This window comes from Phalacrocorax carbo, chromosome 6 (assembly GCF_963921805.1).
Source record: "Phalacrocorax carbo chromosome 6, bPhaCar2.1, whole genome shotgun sequence".
In the NCBI taxonomy this organism is placed as follows: domain Eukaryota; kingdom Metazoa; phylum Chordata; class Aves; order Suliformes; family Phalacrocoracidae; genus Phalacrocorax; species Phalacrocorax carbo.
The window spans coordinates 56103770-56130214 of NC_087518.1; the positions used below are offsets into that span (position 1 = coordinate 56103770).

General features: G+C 39.1%; 1 protein-coding gene across 1 annotated transcript in view; it reads right to left on the reverse strand.

Moving 5' to 3' along the window:
* Positions 1 to 248: 248 nt before the first annotated feature.
* ZNHIT6 (zinc finger HIT-type containing 6) overlaps positions 249 to 26445 on the reverse strand; it is a 34853-nt gene continuing 8656 nt past the window's right edge. The window contains exons 6-10 of the mRNA XM_064455445.1: positions 21058 to 21126; positions 20183 to 20263; positions 19599 to 19679; positions 4663 to 4787; positions 249 to 410 (exon numbers count right to left, since the gene is read on the reverse strand). Coding sequence (XP_064311515.1) covers positions 325 to 410; positions 4663 to 4787; positions 19599 to 19679; positions 20183 to 20263; positions 21058 to 21126 — 442 coding nt within the window. The 3' untranslated portion in view covers positions 249 to 324. The remainder of the gene's footprint in view (positions 411 to 4662; positions 4788 to 19598; positions 19680 to 20182; positions 20264 to 21057; positions 21127 to 26445) is intronic.

The window sequence follows — 26445 nt, forward strand, 5'->3', positions numbered from 1 at the left end:
AGGGTAAAAGGTAAAAAATATATTGTTGAAACTAACTTGAAAAAACTTTAAATTTGGTTTACTCTGATTTATTCAAGATATAGGGACAAAAGGGTGCAATTAGATAAGAACATCAGTTTTCTTCTAGAACCAGCAATTCTCCATCTCTTTATTTACATTCCTAAATAAGCATTCCTGAATCCAAAAATAGGCAGGCAGTTTGGAAGTGCTGCCTTTAGTGACAGAAGCCAAACCAAACCTCTGAGAACTCAGTTGTATAAAAAAGGATTTAATTAATAAAAAAAAATAAAAAGGCTCTTTCCACCCTCTTCTCCCAAAGAACCGTCATGAACTGTCCCGAATCTCCCCTTCTTCCATAGATGAAAGGGATGAACTTTCACTGTCCGAGTTCTCTGCAGATTCACTGGCATCTGAGGGTGTAGGACAAACAAAAAACAAACACGCAGTTAGTTTCAGCAATATTGTTTGCTCATCAAACAGAAGCAGTTTCCTATCTTCTTTTCCTTTCAATCACACTTTCCTTGAGGACAGCTATTTCATAAGACATAACCAGTCTCATAACAAGGGAGAAATCCCTGGGTAGGACTTGGTCCTTGAAGGAGAAAACAAGACAATGTTGAGAATTTCTTTTAGTTGTTGCAACTTGGTCTTACAGTCAAGTAGGTAAGCAGAGTAGTTATCCCCCACAAAACTCCTCCTCTTCATCCACTGAGAATTTCACATTGTTCTCTTGGCTTGTTTGTTTTAAATGTTGTTTTCCGGCTTGCTACATATATATTACAACTGTAATGAATGATTAATCATTTACACTTTTTTAGCACTTCAGTTAAGACAGGGAACTACTGAGAAATTCTAAACAGAAATGGAGAATTAAGATAATGCACCTGTGTACTCCTTTCACGTGTTCCAGCATCCCAAAGATGGTGTTAAGCTGTGTGAATCCATGAGCTAAGGCTGAGAGGTTAACGTTGCACAAATACTTGTGCTTTAGGAGGACATGGCTGTTGTGGTCTGCTGAGATCGTATCGTGAAGCGCTCATTTCCCAAACTGGTCTTCAGCCTCACAGCCTGAGACTCCGTCTTCAACAAGCACTGACCCCGGTCACCTTGCGGTGAGGTCACCAAATGCCACTGGTCGGTGGCGCTCAAGCAGCACAAAAATAAACTACAGCAAAGTAGGCCCGTGATTCACACTCTGCTCTCATTGTTATTTTCAGTATTTGATCTGACTATGAATTTAAATAAGTTTGAGCATTTAATGTCAGATGCTTCATTAAGGAAACATGACTGAAAGGGAGCTGATGCAATATAGGTACTGTCATGTCAAGCAAAGTCCTACAGCCGGCAAACAGGGATAATACATAGGACACAGTGTGCACCTGTACATTTTCAATGGAATTTGTTCAAGAAAATAGAAGCATTTCACCCAGAAACATCGGAGGTCACATTTTGTCTACATTAAATCTAGTGTATAATCAATTAACATTTATACGCCAGATATGTACCGAGTAATGCACACAGTAAGGACTGTTTTTGCCCCTAAGTCCTGTAAAAGCTCCTATAATCCCCTACTATCTTCAGCCATGACTGACCTTGTATGCTGAAATCAGAGCACCTGTAGTTTTTGCTACAAGCAAGTCAAGCATCAAAACATCACATAAAAGAATGTGGCAATCTTCTGACTCATAGTGAAGCTCAACAGACAAATTTTAGGTTTAATTTAGTCTGTTACAGTAGATTTTATTTAACAGGAATTACAGTTTGTCTTCACTCGAAAGGAACATATTTTTATGGTGTTGATAGCATTGCCTATAAATTAAGATTGCTCAGGCCTTCCCACCGTAAAACTGTCTGCACTTTACTCATTATGTAAAATTTAAACTCTGGTTTTAAAATTTGCAGTGCCAGTTTCCTTCCTCAATCCTTATTTTCCGTATTTTTTTGAAAGTTTCAGTTAAAATACTTCAGCCATTTCTGAGAACAAGGATAGGAGAAATAGGCTTTGTCCTCATTAAATTTTAGCAGTCTCTCTTTGAAGGAGTCCAGCTCTAAGCTCTCCCCCAGTCTTTGGGGGTAGTAAGTTGGATCGTAGGGGGGAATGATCTTTCCCCAGCACGTGCCTGTTGCTGTGGCTATGAAAACTTCCCTCTGTTCTTCCTGGGGAAGGGGGTAGATCTGAGATTGCTCGGTAAATAACCATCATTTTAGAAGTTAAATTTCCACAAGACTTTGTTTCTCGTCCTAGCCTGGGTCCTTTGAAAACAGACTCTGGAGGGCTATGGTAGTCGAGGCCCCCGTGCCGCAGCAGACAACCTGCCAGACATCCCCTCATCAACGCTGCAGCTGCTTGCCTGGAATGTCAAGGGGAGGTCAGCCGGACAGGCGCTCCGAGACAAGTTGCCCTCCGGATGCCCACGGAGAGGGAAGGCAGAAAGCGAAGTCGCTACTGGCAGAGCTAGGATAAGCAAGAGCAGGATGGATGGCTTAGGAGGAGTGTGCAACTGATACACAAAGCCATACGTGTCGAAGACACTGGACTGCGAGTAACACACGAGATGCTGCGGCAGAAAGGTGTCTTCTTGGGAGATGGGAGTGGGCTACAGCACCTCTCCCGTTACAACAGACTTCTCCCTGGAGAGTCTGGAGGTGCGCCCCAGATTTCCACCCTTGGCAATTATCTGTGCATGCAACCGGTAAGCAAACTAAATACTGTTTTTCCTCCTTTATTCTGTAAAGATGACACACAACAGAAGAGTACAATAATCGTGCCACACTTCAACAAAAGTGGTATATTGTTTTCAAGTGGAGTAACAGTAACAAAAAAGCCCTCCTGTTTTTATATTCATGTTCGGAACATGCGCTTCCTGAAAGAGTCTGGAGTTACTGTGACAGGCTTCCACTCTTAACAGAAGAGCCTCCAAGAACAAAGGATCCAAACCAAACTCATGGCTGAAGTTCAGTGTTAGTATCTTAACTAAGAATATGTAAAAAAATAAATTATGATAAAAGCTTTGAAAATCATGTTATTTTTGCCATTAGCTATTAACCTTTGCCATGTTATATCCAAGACACCTCAACAGTGAGCTATGCACTTGATTTTTATGGAATCTATAGAAATAGTTAGGAAAAAAAAAGTAGGAAAATGAATGGTTCCCAAAACCTGAAACAGCTGCCAGTGTTCCCTGAATACCAGCTCCAGGGATGACTGCTAACTGAATGATCCTTGCAGCAGAGGAAGGTCACTGGCTTGAAGACACACACTTGCACTGCCCTGTGACAGACCTAGGGGCACCTCCCCAGTTGTTACTGGCTCTCTCTTCCCTTTGCCCTTCTACTTCGCCTTTACAGAATCAGCTAGGTGCTGCGGCAGCACCTCAAAATACAGTTGCTCAATCAACACTTATTTGAATCTATGCCCCTAAAAGGACAACCTCCCTGCTAGCTCAGGAGACAATGACAACTACCCTATTCAGATTAAGTTTCTGAGTCAGTCAATTTTAATTCCTTCCTGACACAGTGGTAGGGCCGACTACTGAAAAGCAAGGGACCTAGATCAAGAAATAATAGGTAAACTGAAAGTACCCAGTTTCCCTGTACTCCAGTATACATATGTGCACTCCTAGGGTGAATATTAGTGGACCTAATTGTTCAGACAAGACCCCTACCTCATCCCCTGGCATGGTGTCTCACTCTCAGAAGCTCTTGCAGTTCACAGTGCAAGAAATGTTTGCACACGGTTTCTTTGAGAGCAGATTGCTCCAATGGATCATCTAGCCAGAACAGCCATGACCCACGAAGTTTGGTATCGCTGTATTTTCAGTCTCATATTTATTCAGTCAAACTACATACACATAGAGCCATAGTTGAGTTGTTGCAGGGAAACAGCCATTGCAAACATAGTTCAAAGCTTTTTCTCAGACATCAATAAAAACCACAGATTGGCTCATCACTGAAAAGTACGGAATTTGATAACTAAGGTGACTAGCCAGGGGACTAAGAGGCAACAGAACTGATTCCCTACATCAGCAGCTGCAGAAAGTGAAGCTGAGACATGAAGCCTTTATACTGGGGAGAAAGATGGAAATTAACTTCAAAACTAAAATACTAATTCCTGCCAGACCTGGACTCACCTTTCAGTTAACTCCAAGATGAAAGTTTTCCCTTAGCTGAGACTATTCCAAAGTGTGCTTTTAGCCCACTCAAAAACCTACTTTGCCATTACCGTTTCTAATAATTATACTGTAATTCAGAATTATTTGTCCAATGTTAGGAATTACGCTAGGAAATAATGGAGAATGATTTCTTTGCATGACTAGCAGGCTTATTTAAAACTCATCATCCCCAGACAGCTTGACTTTTCAGAAATAACCAACTCTGTCACACTTCACTACATAAAAAATTCAGCAGAAGTCTGAAGAGTTGTTTTACCTTAGTGGCTAAAAATATACAAAACAAGAATCAAGCACCAGTAAACAGTTAGGAAAATCACAACACAGCTTATGGGTGTAAGCCATCAGCCAGCGGTTTTACGGCTTTTAGATTCAGAGGGAGATGCAAGACATACTGCACATTCCTGGCATTATTAATAGGTGTATCCTTAATTATTGTTTATTTAACTAAAATATCTAAGTATAGCATAACAGGAAATAAATATATGCTTACCTTGGCCAAGAACCACCATGTCCTTCTTCAGTGTTTTCAAGACCACAAATAACGTTGGATACTCAATTATTACTTTGCCTTTCAAATTGTCTAGGAGGCTTCTACTGGCATCCAGTTCATTGTACCTTAAAAATAAGAGAGAAGTTTGTTTTGGATTCTAATACTACCAAGGACATAATGTACACTTTCTGGAAAAAGGGGGGAGAAGCAGCTTTCTGGCAATTCAGAGGATTTTGATTTTCAGATGATATCATGTTCAGAAGAACTATCTTATGATTCAAATAACATATTCAGTCTTATTATCCAACTATATATTTTTTTAAACCCTCCTAACATCTCAGCATAAGAATAAGAGGAGAATCAAAGTCAAATCTCTCTAAGGACTGAAACGTTTTCTGAGTTCTTCATGAATATCTTTACCAAAATTGGATACGGAGATAGGGTTATCAAAATGGATACATTTATGAAAATCAGATCCTAAATTAAAAATAACACTTAATATTCTACTTATGGCCTATAACACTACAGGTTTATTTTACATGGTTAGTAATGTACCTTACTTATCATGTTTGCTTATGAATTGTCAGTGAAGTAGTAGGAAGGTGAAATAAAATGCATATCCGGACAACCATTAAAGCAGAGGTATTGGAAGCACTTAGAGCTTGTTTATGTAGAAGTAAGGGCTCTGATACCCAGAAAAGATGGCACAATATCCCCATTTATGCCTAAACAAACCTCTGCTTACAGCACCGTCTGCAAGAAACCCGCTGTAGAAATCCCCACATGTGCATGCGCTACAGGAGGCGCATGGCTCGGATGTGCAGTCCTGTCCCAAAAAAGGGTTCCTCTTCACCCTGGAGGGTAAAGCCAGGTACGTAACAAATGATGCCACAGTAAAAAAATAAACTGAGCATCTTCGCCACAATTATTTCCTAGAACTGTAATATTCTCTCCTAACTCTCTAACTGGAAACCTGAAGGTGGGATTTTGGGACAGGAAGGGATATTTCAAAGCCCTCTGTAAAAGAAACCCTGTTGCTTTCACTTGCTACAACTGCGGCATCCAAGAGATGCTCTGACATTATTACACTGCAATCTGAGTTATGCAATTCTTTCTGTAATCAGCATTATTAAATTACTACTACGTTATTGTATCACTTAAAGGCGAATGAAGTTCAAAACCAAAATACACTATGGACAATAAGTGGAGCATTTCCCATAGCTGCTCTACCTTCTCTGATCATTAACATATTATGCAATTGGGTTTTTGTTTGCCAAAACCAACACTGGATGGGTGAAGGAAATTATATGCTTTATGATTTACAGTAAAGTGTGATGAAGAACAGTACATAGAGGAATCAGCACACAAGAAGAATACTGAAAGGTAAAACAGGATTTGAGTTCTTGGGATTTAAGGGAAAGTTAGTTTGAGCAAAAACTATTTCTCTCATATTCAACTTCAATCATCATGAAAATATTTGGTTTCATGTTTCTCTCAACCCAAAGTAATTATGACCTCTTCTTACTGAAACCCTTTAAAAGGGATAACAGTATATTACATTTCTTATTGAATGAATGCATTCATAACTTGTGGATTAACACACATGAACCGAAACATATTTACTGCTTTATTTACAGTACTCTAAATGCAAAGTATGGCAATACCTTTCCTTTGGCAAGGACCTCAACACATTCTTTTCTGGTTAAGCAAACATCTACCACCAAGAGGCTAAAGTAATTCACATGCCACAATACACTTTCCATTATCTCATGTTTTAGACAAAACATCTTGAGCGTCCAGCTTGGCATAAGATAAAACATTTATACTTAAAACTATTTTATGATAGTAAATTACTGAAGTGTTAGATCACCGAGTCGCAGCTTTATCTTTTTCGTTTTTAAAGTAAATTTTATTGGTTGACAGTGACAGAGAAAACGTCTGAATTTTTAGTGCATAATGTGGGCTGTAAACTTCAGGGAGAATATAATGAAGGCGCTTAACGCTTCTCTTTTTAAAACGTTGCTGTTATTGCCTATGCTATCCAAAAGACCTCAGTCTACCACATTCCCTGCTTTACACAAAAGTGCAAGTTGAGGTTTTCTGCTAATTCACCTGCCAACCCCTTCCTTGGCTGTGCACGCTTAAAAGATCTTCAGAGAAAACTAATACTTGTCACTCAATTCTAAAGTCTAATACAGGATGGCTCCTGAGCAAGACTGATTTGCCTACGGGGAAAAGAAAACTGCCCTGGGAGGCTTTTCCAGAAGCCTACACACACCCACCCCATTTCAATTTTTACTTATGAAAAGCCTACACCTGTTTGGAGGAAAATGAAATGAAACGGCATTTTTACAAGTCCTGTAACTTCCTGTACTGATCGTTCCCCTGCATGAGCTGAGGATGTAGGGTGACACTGGAAAGCAGGTCCTCCCATGTATTTGCAGGGAAGTGGTCTCACCACAGGAGATGGAGCAAAAAGAACCCGGTAATTGGATATTACCAGATATTCTTTTATGACTGTTTTTACCTACTTGTCTTGTATCACCGGGACTGCGCAGCCTGCTCAGTAAGAACCTGTAAGGAGCCGCAACCTTCTTCAGGCCCTTCCTTTACTGTGCTATCAAATGACAACCCAGTAAACTGAAAAACAGCCAGTGTTAAGTCTGTCCTTTCACTTGGACTCTTCCACGCTCCAGGGCCATTTGCAGGAACCAGCTTAACTGAGGCTGTCATCCTAAACAAGCTCTGTCAGCCTTTCATGACAGGAGGGATGTGAAGATAAGCCTGGCTCCAAACGAATTGACCACCCTGACAGAACCGCTGCCTTAACACCCCATCTTTACATCTTTCTTTTAAACCCTGCCCCTGCTTTCTCTTTTTCTCCCACTGCCCAGTTCATACGAATCGTCTGCGCTACGGCTTCCCGATCCCCCTGTTCAGTGGGACTTCTCTTTGGACCCTTCTCTCTCCATCTTCTTTCCTCCCTGGCATTTACTTCCCACATATTTTCTCTCCCTTCCATACATTCTCTCAGTCTCCTTGTCCAACACCCACCATCTAATAATACACTCCCCCGATTATTTTCTTGCCCCAAGCAAGGCTTTATGCCCATGTCATGAAGCAAGAAATAGGCCTGGATTTCTTCTTAATAAGATGACTCCATTTATAAGGACCACAAAGAAGCAATCTTGGCAGACAACAGCTTTTGATTTTAGCTGGAATGAAATAACAATAACTGCTTTTTAAAGGACAAAAACTAAATAAAATTTGCCTGCCAGCAGGCAGTTTAAAAGCCTACAAAAATTGTGACAATTGAGGAAATTTAACAAGATTCAGCAATCCCACATCAGTTCCCGTATAATCTGTTACACTCGCCCTACGAACAGCTTTGTTACCTTTCACAAGACGCTGAAATTAATGCGGCTCTGCACTTCTGATAGCATCTATGAGTTTGTGCAAAGGATAGTTTCACTATCTATAGTCATTCCACCACCTTCCAGGAATTCAACAATTCAGCCTCCTAATCTGTCTCCCACAGGCAGGAATGCCATATTAGGTCACAGCATCACAACAAGCTCCCCTCAAATGGAGCCTGTGGCTATCACTGCAGTGGCGTAACTTGTCTCCATGAATTCAGACAGCAGGAAATTCCCCGCTGATCAGGTTTTCCTGAATGTCATCTACAGGAACTTTGATTTTAATAATAATAAAGAAAAATCTGCAATCCGGATTTAAAGGTAAACTGCAACCATGCTATTTCTTTAGTTTAGTCTTCTAGACACTGAAAAGAGAACGAACCATCTAAATAATTGTAAATATTACTAAAATGCATATTTGTATAATGATGTTCATAATTTTCCTGTGAGACATCAACTAAAACTCCTCACATATTTTAAACAAAGATGACTTTTATTCCTAGAACTGAGTGGAAACATCGAGGTATTTACTTGGCATATTCAGATACAATAAATCATGCTATCTACTTTGGGCCTAGTCCTAAAAATCCAACTTTTGCTAACTTATGGGAAGAATGAAGATTCCTCCCCCCCACAATGAAAGAGGGTAGCATTTCTTAGGTATCTGCATTCGCCTAGAAGAGAGCAAAGACTGGGTACAGCATTTAAAGTCCCTCCCAAGCACTCTTTCTGAAGTGCTGCAGCACAGCAAAGATAATAACTAACACATGGACTTTCATTCCTAAGTGGTGAATAACCTCTTCGTGTGGTTATGATTTGGTGAACATGGAAGTAGTGAAATGTACTCTTGAATTAGGTATGAAAGGAAAGTTATATGGCAGAAAGTAAACACAAAGTATTGAAATCATGCCCGATTTTTATATTTAACTTTGTCACTAGAATTCTGACATTCCAAAAATCTGGAGCACAGTGAATTTTGTTAATCCATATGTGTGAAAAAGAATTAGAAAATTCAACAAGCAAAAAAGCAGAGACCTTAGAAACAAGAAAAGGAAATGACTTGCCGTAACACTTCGCCCGTAACTAATTCTTATCAACAGCTGAACAATATGAAAGACTGCTCTGCTTGAACACTCTTTTAAGGAAGGGGGACAGGAGCCAGTTCAAGTTCGTATTTTAATATGAAAAAATTATACTGCAGTTTACACAAATACTTCAAAACCTCCTAGCTCCTCCTTCTACTCTTGGTCCATGTTTTTTTTCCTGGTCTAGGACCTCCATAATTTGCCTCAACAGATGTTCGCTAACCTCTCCTCCATACCTGCACAGCTCAGTCTACACCAAGACAAACCAGACGCCTGGCCAATCCCTTTTCCAGTCAGATCCCCATCTTAAGTAACACTTCCATTACAGATGCCCTTTTTCTGAAAAAAAGGAAAATTAGGACAAGAAACCTTCTCTTATCAAGCATTTGGCCCACAAGTCCTGCTAGGATCGAACCAAAAAAGCACAGGAACAAAAGTTGCCAGCATACCATGAAAACATCTCAGACACTATACATACACACAGAGAATACATAAAGGCACTTCCAAGTAACAAGAAAACCATAAAGCTGTTCTTTTTCCTTGCCATATTTTGGCCATAGATCATCCTCAGACAAAGACTGTATTAAGACAAGCTGTAACAATCTGCTGTCTCCTCTCTTTTATGGGCCATAAGAGGCCCCTCCACTAGGGAAATCTAAGAACTGCTGGAAAATAAAGTGTAGAATGGGGAAAAAACCCCAAACCAAAAAAGAAACCGCAAAACCCCTCTTCTTACAAACATATTTCAGGCAGTTAAAACATCCTGGAAGAAAAAAAAAAAGTAATACCCAGGTGAAGACAGCAGAACACCAATTGCCACCTAAATTGTTTAGCACAATAGTAGATGCCCAGAAAGATTTAATGGTTTGCTCACTTTTACTCTAGAAAAACATAGAAAACAGTTAACAGGAAGAAGAGATAAGCAAAATAAGACTAGAAGTATGTCACTGTAGAAGCACAAAGGCCGTCCTTGTTTAAACCTTGAGAATGAGACAATTCCACAAAGATAAAAACACAGTACAAGTTGTTTAATGACAATCATGGACAAATATATCAATTGACGGCAAAGCCCATAAAGCAGATAAGGCACCTGCTGCAACAATTTAGTGGACTGAGCATTAAGAGCGATGCGGTAAAAGGATTCAGGATGCACAAAAACGATGTTAAGATTAACTGAGGTACAAACCATTCTGCATCTTTTAGTTACGGGAGAAAGTACGACAAAACAGAAGGAAAATGTGAAACTAGCAAATGTCAGTTTCTTGGATTCAGTAGAATGTGGTTCAAAGAATACAGAAGTAAAAGTGGATTTCAAGAAAGCAAATACTTTCCCCATCTCATAAGACATAATGAAAAAAAAGTAACAAAATCCAGCAGCAAGTGAATACGCTATAATTCAAGTGCATCATGACAATAGTCCTTTACACATACAGGAGTTTACTTACTTTGCAAAGGCAGGCCGCTTTACAGACTGCTCAAAAGCTCAAGATTCACAAACCTTTAAGTGGTACAGAGCAGGCATACCAAACAAGGGAACACCACAATCATGTAAGGCTACTATATGACTGAGATAAAAACCAAAACAGCCTAATGAGTTAATGATAGCCAGAAGGCCTAAAGGGAATACAAATTTCACAAGGGAAAAGTTATTAAAAAGAAAGTGAGTTGACTACTGAAGATGAATGCCTGAAGTTTCCAAAAACTGAAAAGATAGTAGTGGCATCTTTAGTACAAGCACAAGCTGTGGGCGGTTCCCCAAAAATGCAGGGAAGTCAAAATATATAACTTGTACCATTAATAAAATACTGGCATGATCACAGAGAAAAAGCAAATGACGCAAGTCTGCTTTAATTTCAGTACTTCTGTAACATAGCCTCTCATGAAACATTACTGTAAATGATTTTAGAGGTGAGGGGTGTACCAAGGAATACCAAAGGATGCAATGAAAAGCTCTTAAAGCATCTAGTTCAGAAAACTAATAGGTCAAATCTCATTTGACAACATAAGTAGTAAGCAGTTCACTGATAAAATAAACAAAAATATAAACTGATGAGAAATCAGTCCTTGTAAATTGGCAACGTTTTTGTTATTACACTTGGGTGAATCTCCACTTCAAGAATAGGAAGAATTGATACTTCTGTATTTTCAGATCCCTAGATAGCAAATTCTAACTTCCACATTTAGCTTATATGGAGGTAGCCTGAATACCTCTAACACTCTGTACAGAATGGTGGAAACACATTCACAAATTTATACTTACTTGCATGGGAATCACAGTGCCGTAAACCTTCCACGAAGGGGTTACTAATGCTTTACAATGAAAAGGAAAAGCTATGAAATAAAGAAAACAAATTATTTTCTTGGCAAACAAGCAGGAAGGTCAATTCCCTCCTTGGCAAGGTCGAAACAATCAGCCCTAGCTTATTTCCGTCAAGAAAGAGAAAAAACAGAGGGATTCCCCTTTGGCAGCATCAGCAGGAAATAACAAGTTTTCTCCTTCCTGACTGGAACACGAAGAGGTTCTCCTCCACTCTGCCTCTGTGAAAACGCTGATGGCTATGCTGCCATGTTTCACAGCGCTGCAGCTTCTAACTTCAGTCTATCACTTCAACTGCCCTCAAACGTGAATGATTTCGTCTTTTCTCCTAGAAGCCCCTTGCTCCAGCCTCCCCAAAATTGAGAAACTTGGCTAACTTTATGTCAGCATCTCACTGTCTCTTTTTCTTCCTAGAAACTAGCAGCAAATCCTCTTTTTCCTTCAGAAAAATATTTTAACAGCAACCCAGACAGATACAGTTGAATTAAACCCCTCAATACATCTCACAACACTTATGCTAGAACAGAATAGGACAAATGGTTTGAACATTGTTTCTGCTCTACAGGCCATTTTTACCAGCCCTTTCCCCCAGCCAAGGGGCAACAGATTATTCAACAGGGTTTTCCCAGCTGCAATCTTTTCTTAGACTTCATGGCCTGTCTTCTTGCCTTCCAGTCTGCCTTGTATGTGCATGCTACACAGTACACGGACTTCCATGACGGCTTCTTCTGTATTATGCATATGTTACACAGTACATACAGGCAAGTTCCTCTCTGCTCCCTAGGAGAGATGGCAGGCTGGAGAAAACTGCTAGATTGGTTCTTGAAACAGCCTTTCCTAGATGCACACTTTCTCAGCCAGAGGAGAGAAAATCTGCCCACGCATATACTGGGTATGGTGCTCCAATGCCTCAAGCCCTGTTATGATGCAGAAAGGAGGCTACTGTGTACAGTTTTATGTTTTAGAATTTTTGGTCTGCCTACCTGCTTTGCAAGCATGAAGGGTCTGAAGGTCTGAAGGTCTGCCTGCGGTGCTTACAGAACACCACTAGATGACTAGACAGGACAAACTGCTGGCTGAAGCCAACACTAACACTTTCATTGTTATCTCATCTTCCACCTTTTACTTCCTCACATATTCCTCCTCTGTGAGTGGTCTGGATCAAACTTGCTCCAACACAGACTGCAGAATTTTGTAGCGGAGGCTATAATTTCAAATAATTCTTTGTGCAATAGATGCCTCAGTCAGTGACTCTCTAGCTGGGACACTCCAGAAACCCTAATGCAATACCATTAATTATAAAACAGTTCATCCAAAAGAATTCAGCATGGGTTACAAAATGCTGGATTGTTACTTTAAAAAACAGGCGCCTACTGGTTCATAAAGGAATCCCTTTCAAGAAAAAAAAAAAAATAAAATGATTGCTCAAGATAGTAAGATGGACAAATTCTGGGTTTTTTGGAATCATTCCAAAAATCTTCTCAAAGGTCAAGTAATTGTAGTCAGACATAAACACTTGGCTATGCACGCTTCAGATTCAGACCATACATACTTCTTATGCTCAGCAATGACTAGCTTTCTGCTTTCCATCTATGTTGCATAATAACAGCATTTCAATGACAAACGTAGTAGATAGGAAGGAAAAGTGACTAGTTTTTACAGTAAAAGCTGCATATCTTGGCATCTCTTGCTCTGCATCACTTTCGTCAGCAGAGAGACTGATGTTTAGGTGCAAGCAGGAGGAAGTGAAAAATGACACTGAAATGGCTGCAGTAACAAAACTAGAAAGTCTGAAATGCCCTACAAGAAAATGTAACAAAGTATTCAGTAAGAAAAGCTGAAGTTTTAATAAGATGTGTGTCCCCCCCCAAACAAAACCCAACACTCTGGGAAAAATTCGCAGCAAGTATTAATACACAGGAGTGCTGTGTTTAAGAAACAGACTACAGACTAAATTCTATTTCCCGTTGAACCATACAAAGTCGCCAGCGCCTGACTATAGTTGTGCAGTGAAGAATGACTATTGTAAGCTAGCTCCCTGCTTTTGTAAAGCTGGCAGAGCTCCTTTTGTGCCAGCTGCTGCGAGCTAGAGAAGAGTAATGAATTCTACTGTCAATCTTCTGCTGGCATAGGTTAAAGCCAGCTTGGGGTCTGTTCCAACTCATGCCAAGGCCAGCAGTTCAGCCAGGGATTTGTCTCCTTAATTCCTGTCTCATGTATACCATGTACTACACAAATGCAAAGAGAAATTGCTTCCTAAGTAAGGCTAGGGAATCTTAAATAAACCACCCCACACTCTTCAACATTTGCAGAAAATGCAGAGGAGGAAATAATGCTTAAAGCGTGCCAATTCCAGTGTATTTGTTTTGCTGGATGAAGCAGTATTTTTGAAATGAGGTTGTAACGTGATGATAAAAAGAACTGATCCATGCACCACACTAATGGCAGTGACTTTTAAAAGCAACTGAGTTATGCATAAAAAGCAGAAAGCAAAGACTATAAGCTCTTTTGGTTTTACATGAAGTTATTCACAAATGATAATGCAGAATGAAGTGCCCTAGGAAGATGGCATGAAAAACAAGGAAAAAATTAACACTACCAATATTTGAGGGTATCTGCAACGTATTTAAATATAACAGGCTTTGATAATCTTAAAATCACTGACAAAACAGATATCTAGACATCTTTAATGACAGGAAAATAAATAATCCAATATAAATATGAAATTTAAAAATATTTGCTTCCATTACATTTATATTATTCTTTGAATTCCAAGACGATTTTCTAAAAGTCTGTTGGCATATTTGCACACACCAAAGCAAAAAACTTACTTCATCTTCCTACATCTATTACTGTGACTACTGAGACCTACTAATGTGAGCTAACCCTTAGTTATTTAAAAACAATAGACTACAAAAGAAAATTCTCTTTGAGCACAGAACTCAGTCATCCAAGGAAATAACTCTCATTTCTGCCAGTTGATCTTGAGACAGGGAAGTGCTCCAAAATTACTAACATCATCCAGCCTTCTGGGAAGCAACTGCATTGGATCAGTTAAAGCAAAATAAGTGTTCACCACCATAAAGCAATGGCATTTAGTAGAGAAGAACCTCTGATACTTGTTTAGCAGATTTTCCTCCCTGTGGTCCACAAGAATTAAGTGGCAAACATGCCAGTATTCTCATGTGCACCAGCCAATGTCACCACAGAGGGTAAGAAGCCCCTTGATGTTGGAGCTGGTACAAAAACGCTTTTGGTATTTTTGGCTTTCTGAGCAGTCGAAGCATGAGCTGCACCAGTACTGCTGAAATAAAAAACAATGCTACAACTGATTCTATACACATCCCTGTACGGTGTGGCAGTTTTACAACAGGAAAGCTGCAGAATACAGTCGGGAATTGCTGTGTACTCCAGCTCCTTGAAGGATATGATACAGCCCACTGAAAGCAGTGGGCTTTGCAAAGCTTTTAAGGACAACTAGACTAAATTTTCCAAGCGTCTAAATATTCTGTCAGTGCCTACCGATACCTTCAAATCCCTAAAAGTCTTCTACAACAACTTATTCTGAAACAGTGTTCACATGCCATTCTGAATACATTAGCAGGTGAAAAGAAAGTTACTAAATAAAAGACCTAATATTGATGTTTAAGAAGGCATTATATTTTAATTCTGTTAGACTAAATGCATGTGATTAAAGACAGGCAACTATCTAAACTAGATTCATGCAGGGTATTACTGAACCCAGTAAAAGAGATATTCCATTTGTGTGGTTCAACCTCATTAAGATTTACCTCAATCTAAGAGACAATTAATTAAATATCTACTGTAAACCAAGTCTGCTACAGTTATTTCTCTTCTAGAAATAGGATCGTTTATATGATAAGGATGAGTAAATAACTTTTTCATTAAACACCTGTAGTTATGAAAAACCCAGCTCTAACCATTGACTGACTTATAACAAATATCAGGGGTCTGTTGAATTATTTTTTTTGGGGGGGTTGGTTGGGGTTTTGGTTTTTTTTTTGGTTACACAAAGCCTAATAAGAAGGTGTATTTCCCAAACCAGATTGTATAATTTGGCAGTTGCACCTTTCGTTTCCTTAGTGGAAAAAGCAATACTCTTACCATATGAAGTCACTTTGAAGGCATCCCAAATAAAGGACTGAAGACAGTCAGGACACTAATTTATCCTGAAGAAAGAAAATACTACTTTATAAAAGAATGTAGACTGTAAAAATCATCCAAGAGGCAGCAGTTAAACCTTTCTTGGAATGGTTACAGCTGAGGAGAGAACGGACACCAACTACCAACTAAATATTGCATAACAGGTGATAAAGGCAAGCACCACCAAACGGAAAACTATTACAACCCATTCAAACGCAGATTTTTTCCAAACCAAGGTTTTAAAGGAAGGAGAGAGTTGCGTAACACTCGTTTATTCAAACACTCCTTTGTAAGATTCCTTATAAAGTAAGCGCAGTTAATGAGAAGACTACCAAGTGTTGCAACAGTTACAGCATTATAGAGTGTTTGGTGACAGGTAGGGAGTAGAGGACATGAGGGAGATTATGCTTTAGGTAACTCTTAAGTAATTGTGAAGTGCTCCCAATTCATACTGAAAGCAATTCTTACAAGCTGGTTTTAGAGAAGACAGAAGTAAGAGTTTATCACAAAGTTCTCTAAGAACTGTCACCGCTGATGATAAAAGGCACCTAGCAAGAAGAAAGCAAGCACCATGCTGTTTGGCAGCTATCCATGACATCTGCAGACCAGTGGATTTATCCAGTTGCTTTCTCAAGTTCTGCAGAACTCCTGTGAGGAAGCAGAAATCTGTACTACATAGCTAATTTATATTTCTGGGGAAAGAAAAAAAGACAAACCAAAAAATTTAAAGCATTCTGCAAAGGACCTTCAAACTGAAAGGGCCATTTGCTGTGAAACACAGAAAACAGCCAAGACTAAACCACAAACTCCTGTTTCATAAACAATTGCAGGAAATACTGAAATCCTTCTGTAACATACTTATCTTAAAACTAGAAGACTAACATTTTATAACCCATAATAATCCAGCTTAGATGTTCTCTGAAACACCACTGCACTTCCTCAAAAATATGTAATTTTAACTATGAGAAGTATTTTTTTCAAAAGGTTCTGCTAAGCCTAGAAAAAACATCCGATTCAACGACGTCTATTTACAGCATTTCTATTATCTAGTGCTTGTGGAGAAGGAATTTTTCTGGTGGGCACAGGGGATGTTTTGGATAACACAACGTTCATGTAGACTTGCATGTGTTAGTAAGACTACACCAATCCTACTCGTCCAGTCTGGCCCCACAGTGCGACGGAAGAGGATTTTGCCATACAGGAACATACAGCCTAAAATCAGGCAGAATGAGGTGGCACAGGATAAGGAATTACTCCGAGCTGACAGAGGCACTCAAGGCTACACAAACCCGCAGTTAAGAGCTCCCCGCTGTTAAAGAAATGTGGATAAAGAAACGTGAGAGAGCTCTATCTGCGCTCAGCTTTTGTTCCACGCTGAACACCACTAAGCAGCAAGCCGGTCCCGTTTCAGTCACAAGTACTTCCACTATAATTCCAGGTACTGATTTGTAAAATGAGAGCGATAAACCTCACATTAATTTAACTGGGGGGGGAGCCAAAAGGAGAAGAAAATAAATTCTCTCTCACTTAATTGCAGTGCAACTACAGTAAGAATTTAAATGCCCTCACAGAGTCTTTGTCACAACAACTACGCCAGCATAACCGTGCTGAGAACAGCTGCTGGCAGAGACACAGCTTATGTCGACAGAAGATGCTTTTCTGCTGACATAGCAGTCCCATCATTTCAAACAAACTTTGTTCTTTCTTTCAGAAATGGATTTTTCTTTCAATATGCTGCTTCCTTGACCTGTCTGCACTGCCACAGCTGGGCCTGCTCCACCAACTTATATGAAAGGATTCACATAATTTCCAAGTGAGGAGTTGCATTTCTCAAGTCAAAATACTTTTCTATTTTAACATTCTACAGTTCTTTTTAAACTTTACATTAACTAAGTAGGATAAATACTAATTACTGTGACTTTAACATCAACCCACATAGCTGGTTCTGGGAATACAGATGAGGCTCGAACTTAAGAATATTTAAGTGTAGCATAACTCCTGAGATCCTTCTAAAAAGCCTCGTGAAGAAGTATTCTCTCTCAACAAAACTGTCAGCTACAGAGGCATTATACAGATTTCAGAAGAGGAAAATGGTTAAGTAACAAACTCATGAGCACCAGAGATGGTCCACTTTGATATTCAACTGGTTTCTCTCCTAAGCCTTCTATACAACTTATATACCCTACTTCAAAAGATTAAACGGTGAACTTCACCTGCTATTGCAAAACTGATTTTTTCTTCCTTTCTAAAAAAATTATGAAAAACCAAGCCATGAAATACAAGGGAAAACCCCACCTGTGTATAAATTACTATAGTTTAAATATACAAATGAATATTCAATGCCGTTGCTTGAATACTGCCTTTCCAATCACACGCTGCAAGAAGATCTACAGCAGTAACATGCTGAACACATTTTCTGGTCTTACTGCATTAACCTGAGTTGACCACTTGAGAAAGGGACAGAGGTTGTTCATGCTCTGGGAACCTGTCCTGAGTACCACTATTAACAGATGAGCAGAAGAGTCTGTTAAAAGTATTTTAAAAATGGGAAACTGTTTCTGATCTCATTTCCCGGAGCTGAGCTCTAGAAGGGCTTCTTTACGTGGGTGCAACAGCACATACAACGTGTATGGCTAAAGCGCCTGGGCTGAACAGCCCTTCATGGAGCACTGGGAAGAACAGTAGAAAGACAGAGAACTGAGAAACCTCATCTGCCCAGGCCCTTCCGCAGGAAACTTTCCAGGGTAGCTCACAATACCAGCATTTCTCAATTTTCCCCCTGAACACCCAGAATTCGGCTATTCTTGAATTAAATGGAAATCAGCCCAGACATTTCACTTAAAACTCATTGACAACTCTGATGGCAAATGTTACGACCATATTGTAAATAACGATTGCAAAGAGAAAAAAAAAATCAAAACCATGAAGAGTTTGGGGCTTGAATGTCTAAGTATGTTACACATTTTTGAATAGTAGTTACTGGGAAAAAACACTGCACAAACAGGAAGCTCAGTTACAACTAAATTTTTTTTAATATACCTTTTTCCCCCCTTCGAAATAATATACTATGCTTCAGGAAAGCATATTATTTACATTTGTTACATTTGAAGAAAAGAATGTACTTTAGGAAGCCTAACTAGGAATCACTGGTCAACCACAATAAGCTATGATATTAAGCTGGTACATATCCTTTTCAGTAACAATGACAACAGGGTGGAGTGTTCAAAATGGTATTTATACCAATAAAAATTATTTCTTTAAAGTTTAATTTTGAAGTTCAAGATTATTGTCTGTTCTGGAAACAAAGAAAACAATTCTGCGCAAGTCTGAATTCTGGAGACTTAAAATCCCACACCCAGAAATATGGTAACATGAAGAGTGATGAGCTAGTAACTTTGAGAAAAATGTGTTATTTCAAATGCAGTGACTGGATGCTGATAAGCACATAATTTTTGCTGCAGTGATTTAAAAAGACAGCTCTCTTCAACCATCACTTCAGCTCTCTTGGGGAGGTTAGCATATCTGCAGAGGAGCTTGCAGAAGGGAACGGATGTCTCCGTTTCTGCTGGTCAGTACAGTAATTCAGCATTTGAACACAAACCTATCCTTGCTGCAGACATTGTTACATTCGCGTGGACTGCAGCTGAAGCAGCTCAGGTACAGGCACACTCACTATTCCACCAGTGTGGCTGTGAGTGTCCCAGCTTCTTAAATTGTCCAAGTATGAGTCAGCTGAATTTATTAGTCAGTAACTGCACAGAAATTTCAGCGCTGACATATTAAAAGACAAAGAAATAACATTTTTGCTGGATCACTTTCAAGATGATTAGTAATTACTCACTGAAATTTAATCCATGAGATTATATAATCTCCATTTGTAATGTTATAGACTAAGAAACGTATTATTTTTGTTATTTTTAATTAATATGCACACAATCTGAAGAACTACCTTACCTGACAGAGTTTTGTTTCCTGTTTTCTACTTTCATTAAAATTTGTACATCTGACCGAGGAGACGCTGTATAGATTTTTAATCTGAAAAAAAAAAATGCAACAGAGATGAAGAAGCAATTATGTACAATGACGTTTCTTCCTATCATCTCTAAGAGATGGATATTTTTTGCACATCAGCAGCCAAAAGTACATATTTCTTCATAAAGACAATATGCTACATACTAAGTTTTTCCTATAAATCAAGGCTATAATTACTAGTATGTTTTTCTAATTACTCCAAAGAAAAGGTTCACTGAAGTTAATTATGGTTACATTTTTTAGAATTACTGTTGCTTTATTTGATCATTATGCCACAAGTCGATTTCGTAATCTCTTCCTGTTTTAATGTGGTGGCTATACTCCAGGGCTAGTTGGCTGGTGAATGTTGGGATGGCTTTCATCACGGGAATTAAAGATGTACTGCTGACTGGGACCTCGGCTCTGCATGCTGAAAGTGCAGCTAGTTTACACCATTTATTCAGAACCATTCCCTTCTTTTATTAATGCATTAGAACAACTAGGCAGAAACGTTATTCAATACACACCTTTGACAAACTACAGGATCTGACTCCACTGGGTCAATGTAAGGCTTAAGGATATCAGCGAGAGTTTTATCATCAGGAACCCTTTCACCAAAGATAAAAATCAAATACATAAGACATGGTTCATCGTGTGCACAAAAATCTATTATCTGAGTCATTTGAAGGAAGCTACAAATTTGCATGCTACAGTGGCACAACTGAGTAGTTTATGGGAGGATCACAAATGTGTATCAATTCAGCATAGGTAACTGACAGCTTTATCGCAATTTCAACACTGGGACTTCACTGGCATCTACAAGGAGTAAACAGATGCCTATCTCTAGTTTCTAACCCTGCAGCAGAAACATGCTGTTCCTACAGCCCTAGGAGGAGACAAGGGCATACTTCTCATCCCCCTTCAGGCTAGGAAAAAGGAGAAAGATTTGTCAACAAAAGCTTGTTTTTTTGGTCTTTGCAAAATGTGCTTGTGGGATTTCCTACAAAGCAAACAATGCAACCATTTCATCCTATATGAAGGTCAGCCCCAGTGTGCAGGCGAGGAGGGACGGCAAATCTTGCTGAACGTCTGTTCCATGAGAACAGAATGCATTAGGTCTATGGGGTATCACGAATATACGGGCTGCTCTGTTTACACAGAGAAAGGGACTGGCAATCAAACATTCTGCCTGATTTGAAAAGCCCTCTAGCTTTCAAAGAAGAAAGGACTACACAGATTTAAGTATTTTTTTTTCCAATTTAAATGCCTTTATAATTAAGACTAAAAATAATATTCGAGTTTACCTTGTATAATTGAAACACACACTGATCAAAATATTTTCCAGTTCAATTTCAGCAGACTAATTTAAACTTTATAAAAATCTGTTTTTCAAGCTCTGTACCCTTTTAAAGTGTATTCAGCATGACAGTGAGGAAATACGAGCTTCAAATGCCAGTAGAACTTCTTCTCCCTGAAAAAAAAGAAAGAAATGCATATTCTTAATGTTAGCTGGTACCTACTACTTGTTTTTACTATGATAAAGCTCGGTAGCATGACATGGGTGCAGAAGAAAATATGCAGTCAAGATTTTGAATGGCATATGTGAAGAGTAAGAGGGGCATGCAGAGAAGCTGAGAGGCACTTTGAAAGATGCACTGCTCCAGATTCTGCTGAATTTCAAGTCCTCATGGGATAAAAATCTGTTCCTTACAAATATAGGTAAGGTATCACCAATAAACTGATCAACAGCAGTTCACATTTTAAAAGGGAGTATCTTCCAGCTGATTTTCTATATGTATAGCTACCCTTTCATTTCAGAAATGGAAAATGCTTTTTGGCATATCACCTAGGACACACTGCCAACCTGTGCAACAACAATAGCCAGAGGTCCCAGCTGAGGCCAGGTTCTTCGTAAAACAGGGGACTCGACCCTTCACAGCAGTAATTGCCTAAACAGAAAATGTGTCGTGGGCAGGGAGGGAAGCTGCATTTTGGTGTAACATGGATAACAGAAGTCAGAAAGAATAGACGTTTCACAGGAAGCTCAGGAAGCTTTTGGTAGAGATTAAAATTGATGCCATGTTCCCTTCTCCAGTTTGTTAGTTTTAAGACCCATCCTCCCTCTTCAGCTAACACAATTAATACCTGAGAACAGAAGCTACTGAAACATGGTTCTGGTGCAGTATCATCTTAAGAAAGGCAGTATTACCTAGAGGATACTTTGCTAAATTAGGAAATCTCTTTTTGCCTCTTTACTTATCTTCACAAATGCTGCTGAAGTCAATAATGACTTATGACAGAACATTTTTTCTCTCGTTACTCCAATTCTCCCATTTGGTATGGTGAGTGTAACAGTATTTTTCTAAAAGAAATTCCCTAAGAATAAGCGCAGTCTAAAAGGTAGGTGCATGTCCCTTTGCTCTGGCTCACAATGTTACACTCATGTCAAACAGTAGAGATTTGGAAGAGGAAGGAGGTTACTAACAGTACTCCCCCTCCTGGCCTTTTTTTTTTTAAATACTACTTAGGACCTATGAATCATTATATCCAGGATAATCATGATCAGTTATGCAAAGATTTTGATACTACAATTAAAAGTAAACAGAGTGTTGTTCCAACATGCTGTTTAACCTGTTTATCAGGCAGATGAAACATTATCCAGCAGGTTCTAGCTGGCTGCAGAGACAAGTGTACGTGCATCCGTAGTGAAACAGTAAACAAGTTAGCTGCTAAATTCAATGAACTATGATACCATTTTTAAATGCAAGCACTTTATAAAAAAACCAAACTGCTCTTATCAAATTAATAATCGTTCCCTTACCTAGTTACTCCTAGGAGAAAACTGAGCTTTACAGCTGAACTATACACTACAGGAAGTAAGTAAAATCAGAAGTGTTAATGTTAACCAAAAAAGAGCAAGCAAGAACCCTAGCTCCAAAGAGCTAATAATTAGAATAAAAAGAACTAATGAAGGCCAGGGTCCCCAAAGCAGCATGTGACTCAGCAGAGTTGTGCAGCACGCCTTGTGGTTCTTCCCCCTCTATCTGGTCACAATTTTTAAAGCTGTGGGTGAGAGCACCTTCCTTAAATGAGAAGGTAAAGGTAGAGCACATCAGATCTGAAAGAGGTAAGAAGATTGTATGACCAGAGTTGGAGGATAACAAAGAAAACATTATTAATCACATAGCATATATAACCAGAAGCTGACATAGTATCTTGCCTCATGAATTTTATGCTATTTTGCATATTGGTATGATACTGTCTTAAATTACCAAACTGGAAAAGGTTTTGCAGTAACTCAAAATCCATGAGTGGAATTTTGGAAGTTTTCTGCAAGATGAGTGAAACGAGGTTCTGCAATTCTTCGTCTTGACAGCTAAAGGAAGCACCAATGCTACTGTATGCGTAGAACAAACTGGAATACCAATAGGGTTATGGGACCAGTTCAGCTGACTTGCTATTAACAAGCTTGTGATTCCTATGTTAATATCTGGCATTTAACATGCCATGGTATTAATTCAAAGCACCTTCTCAAGAAGACTTTAGTAGAAGTTGGTAATCTTTAGACATAGAAATAGGGTTACCATCATTAGCTGCAGGAAACACTAATGATGGGCACATTTATTAAAATACTTATAAGGACTGTTCAGATGAGTTTTTTGTTATATGTGATCAATTAAAACGAGGCTTTCTAGCATTTTTTCATTTAACTCCTCATCTTCTGCAAATTTTTTCTAACAGGCCACGTTTATCTACTCTAACTGACCAACCCTTCCTATGATCTGGCCTTTTAAATCAAGACAGCCAAAGCAATGGGAGTACTGCAGATCTTCCTCTCCCAAGTGGAAACAGACAAACCACGACACAGCTCACAGAAACATATATGTGGCCTAGAGGGCTGTCTCTAACACAGGCACTTGGAAAAGAAATGTTCAGAAGTACTTCTAGCTATCTGCTACCTGTTGTTAGGAATACTCTTTCTGTGCCTGCAGAAACAGTCATCACACAGCACATTCTGATTTCACATGCAAGACCAGTTCCCTGTGGGCTCACTGAGGCAGACTCTGCTCATCACCGCAGCTGTATAATCAGCTTAAGAGGGATCTTTTCAGACTTTCACCCTCCCTCCCCCTTCCAGGCACAATCTAGTCTATGGAATAGTGCACAGAAAGAGGTATGAATCAGGGAGCCTGAACACTGAAGTTAAAAAGATCATTCCTTGTCAAAAAGTTTCACTTTGGAACAACAGAAATGTTGAATTTTTTTTCAGCACGCTAATACCGAAACTGCAGTTAATTAATCTCTCTTCAAAGTACTCTTGTCTCAAAGTAAATGGCAAGCAGAAGGAGGCAAGACAGATTAAGAACTGTGTAGACAGAGGCAAAGGAAAAAGAAGCTTAGAATTGGAATAGCCTCATACTCTTTGCTGTACGATGAAGTCCTGAAAAACAACCCGCTGGGTGCCTGTTATTAAAGTGAAGCATCCCTCACCATCACTGATCTCTGCCCGGTTAGAGAACTTGATGTCAACTGTAGATGCTATCAAAGCTGCTTCACAACAAGTTCTGATTAAAATTAGATATCCTGGCTCCAGATCTCACTGACTTCATTTTCCATTATGGCTCACTGGGATAGTATTTCCTTCAAATACAACTGACATGTACCATGTTCATTTTCAAAATGAATTCTTAATTCAGTAAGTCATCTGCAGTTGAGTAACAGCTCACTGCATGAAGTGTTCCATGCCGCTCAGCTGCCATGGAACACCACTCCACAGTTTTCCTGAATACCAAGGCACTGACTATAAAACTATCAAACGGCAGAGATCTGGATGAGGCACAAGCACATCCTTGATGTCAGTAAAAGCAGCATCATAGCCCATCCCTGCATTGCTTGGCTTCACAACCTATTTTGCCTACTTCAGAAGCATGGAAACTGATCAGAGGCAAAAAGAAGAGCCAAGCACCTCTTTCCCTGCGTGAGATGTAGCTGCAAATTATGTTCAGAAGTGCACAGGCTGTTTTGCAATTGCTGTTCTTCTAAAGCAAAGTAACTGTCTCCCTTTCGTTTCTTCCAGAACTTAAAAAACCCTATTTTCTATAATCAACTGTAGTTTTCACAGAACTACATACAAATGATTTTTTAATTGTTCACAGCAATAACTGGAAGATTTTTATTTCTGATGTTACAAAGACAGCAGGGGTACATCCAAAGTGGCTGTTACCTTCAGCTAGCTCTCAGGACAACTGCAAAACTTCTCACCAGCTTTCATGGTTAACGCTGTACCAACGAAGATGCCCCAAGTACTGCAGGTGTAAGCAGTACAGCTGCTGGGAATTAAAGGACAGATCTACAAAGGATTCTGGGACTTGGACATACCAGTCAAGTGCATTGGCAGATTTTTAGAAAGGCCCAATGTTTCTGTATTTCTTAATACATGAAATATCTCATAAAGCTTAGCTTTCTTACTTAGGTTTCCTCAACTGTCAATTTTGCCTAGATTGCAGTAGAAGGTTTTATGTATATGAAACTTTTTAAATGTGTGCATATATATACACCCACACATAAAATAAAACATATATTGACCAAAAAAAATCCAAATGAAACACATTTTAAGATACCAATTGCAGTTCTGGCTCTGCAGAAGTACTTCGCTGCCAGCCTGCCAAAGATAGCGACTCACTGACAATTTTGTCTCTATTTAGCAACTAATATTCTTGAAATGTGTTAAAAATAGTATACAGGACATCTTACCTCAAAGCGCAAACACTGCAGTATTTCCTGTCCGTGTTATTTTGAATTGACAGAAGAGATGAAAAGGACATAAAGAAGTTTAACGAAGGACCAGTTACCCTTTAATTCGACAATACCCAGTACTCTCTCCTAAAGTTTAACTGAAATACTATGCATTCAGTATCTACACCTTTGGACAATAATGCTTTTCTCAACTTCCTTAAGCAATGAACATTCAGCCAAAGTTAAGTGACTAGGTTCTCTTGTGGATTAAAAAAATTTTAAAATAAGAGAACACGCAGAGTGTGATGATTTCATTCCCCCTTCCCACCCGAACTCTGTGTTCCTAGCACCAGACTGACTTTGTTGTACTTCTAACAACAGCACACAAAAGAGGATGCCTCCATTTCTTTGAAACTTCATCAAGCTAATTCCTGGATTTGATGTATAAACAGCAAAACTGAAATATTTCTACTAAAGGTTCACATGTTCCCTAGTTACAGTAAACAGCAAGACAATCAATGAAGAAACTGAAATGCACTTCCTTTGTAACACATATGGTTGTCTATCAAGGGGCCTCCCAGCAGCAGGAGATGTTACTAACCATATGTTTTGCAATAATCAAACGTGCCAGGCTTGAGCTGAGTGTCCTGTGTAAATCAAAGGGACACTGTCAAGGCCAAGTAACCCAAATGATAATAATATTCTTTAAAAAAATAAAACTGTCCTCTTTAACGTCTGCAAATAAACAAAATTACTGTCAGATTCACTATGAGAATAAAACATTTCAGTTGCTAAAAAAAAGAAGAAAAAAAATCTCAGGTCCAGAACTCAGTCAGTACTCATCCTCACATGGGGATGTTCTGAAAAACCACTGATTTGCTGAAATGCATGAACATCTTGCTCCTGATCACTCCAGAGTAGCATTCCTTTGCCTGGGAACTAACTTTGGTGGGTCCTAGAAAGCAAGCAAAACTATGTACTAACAACTAAATTCCCTAAATTCCCAGTTTAACAGCTCCAACAGTGTAATATTAGCCCAAATCCCAGCTCAGAT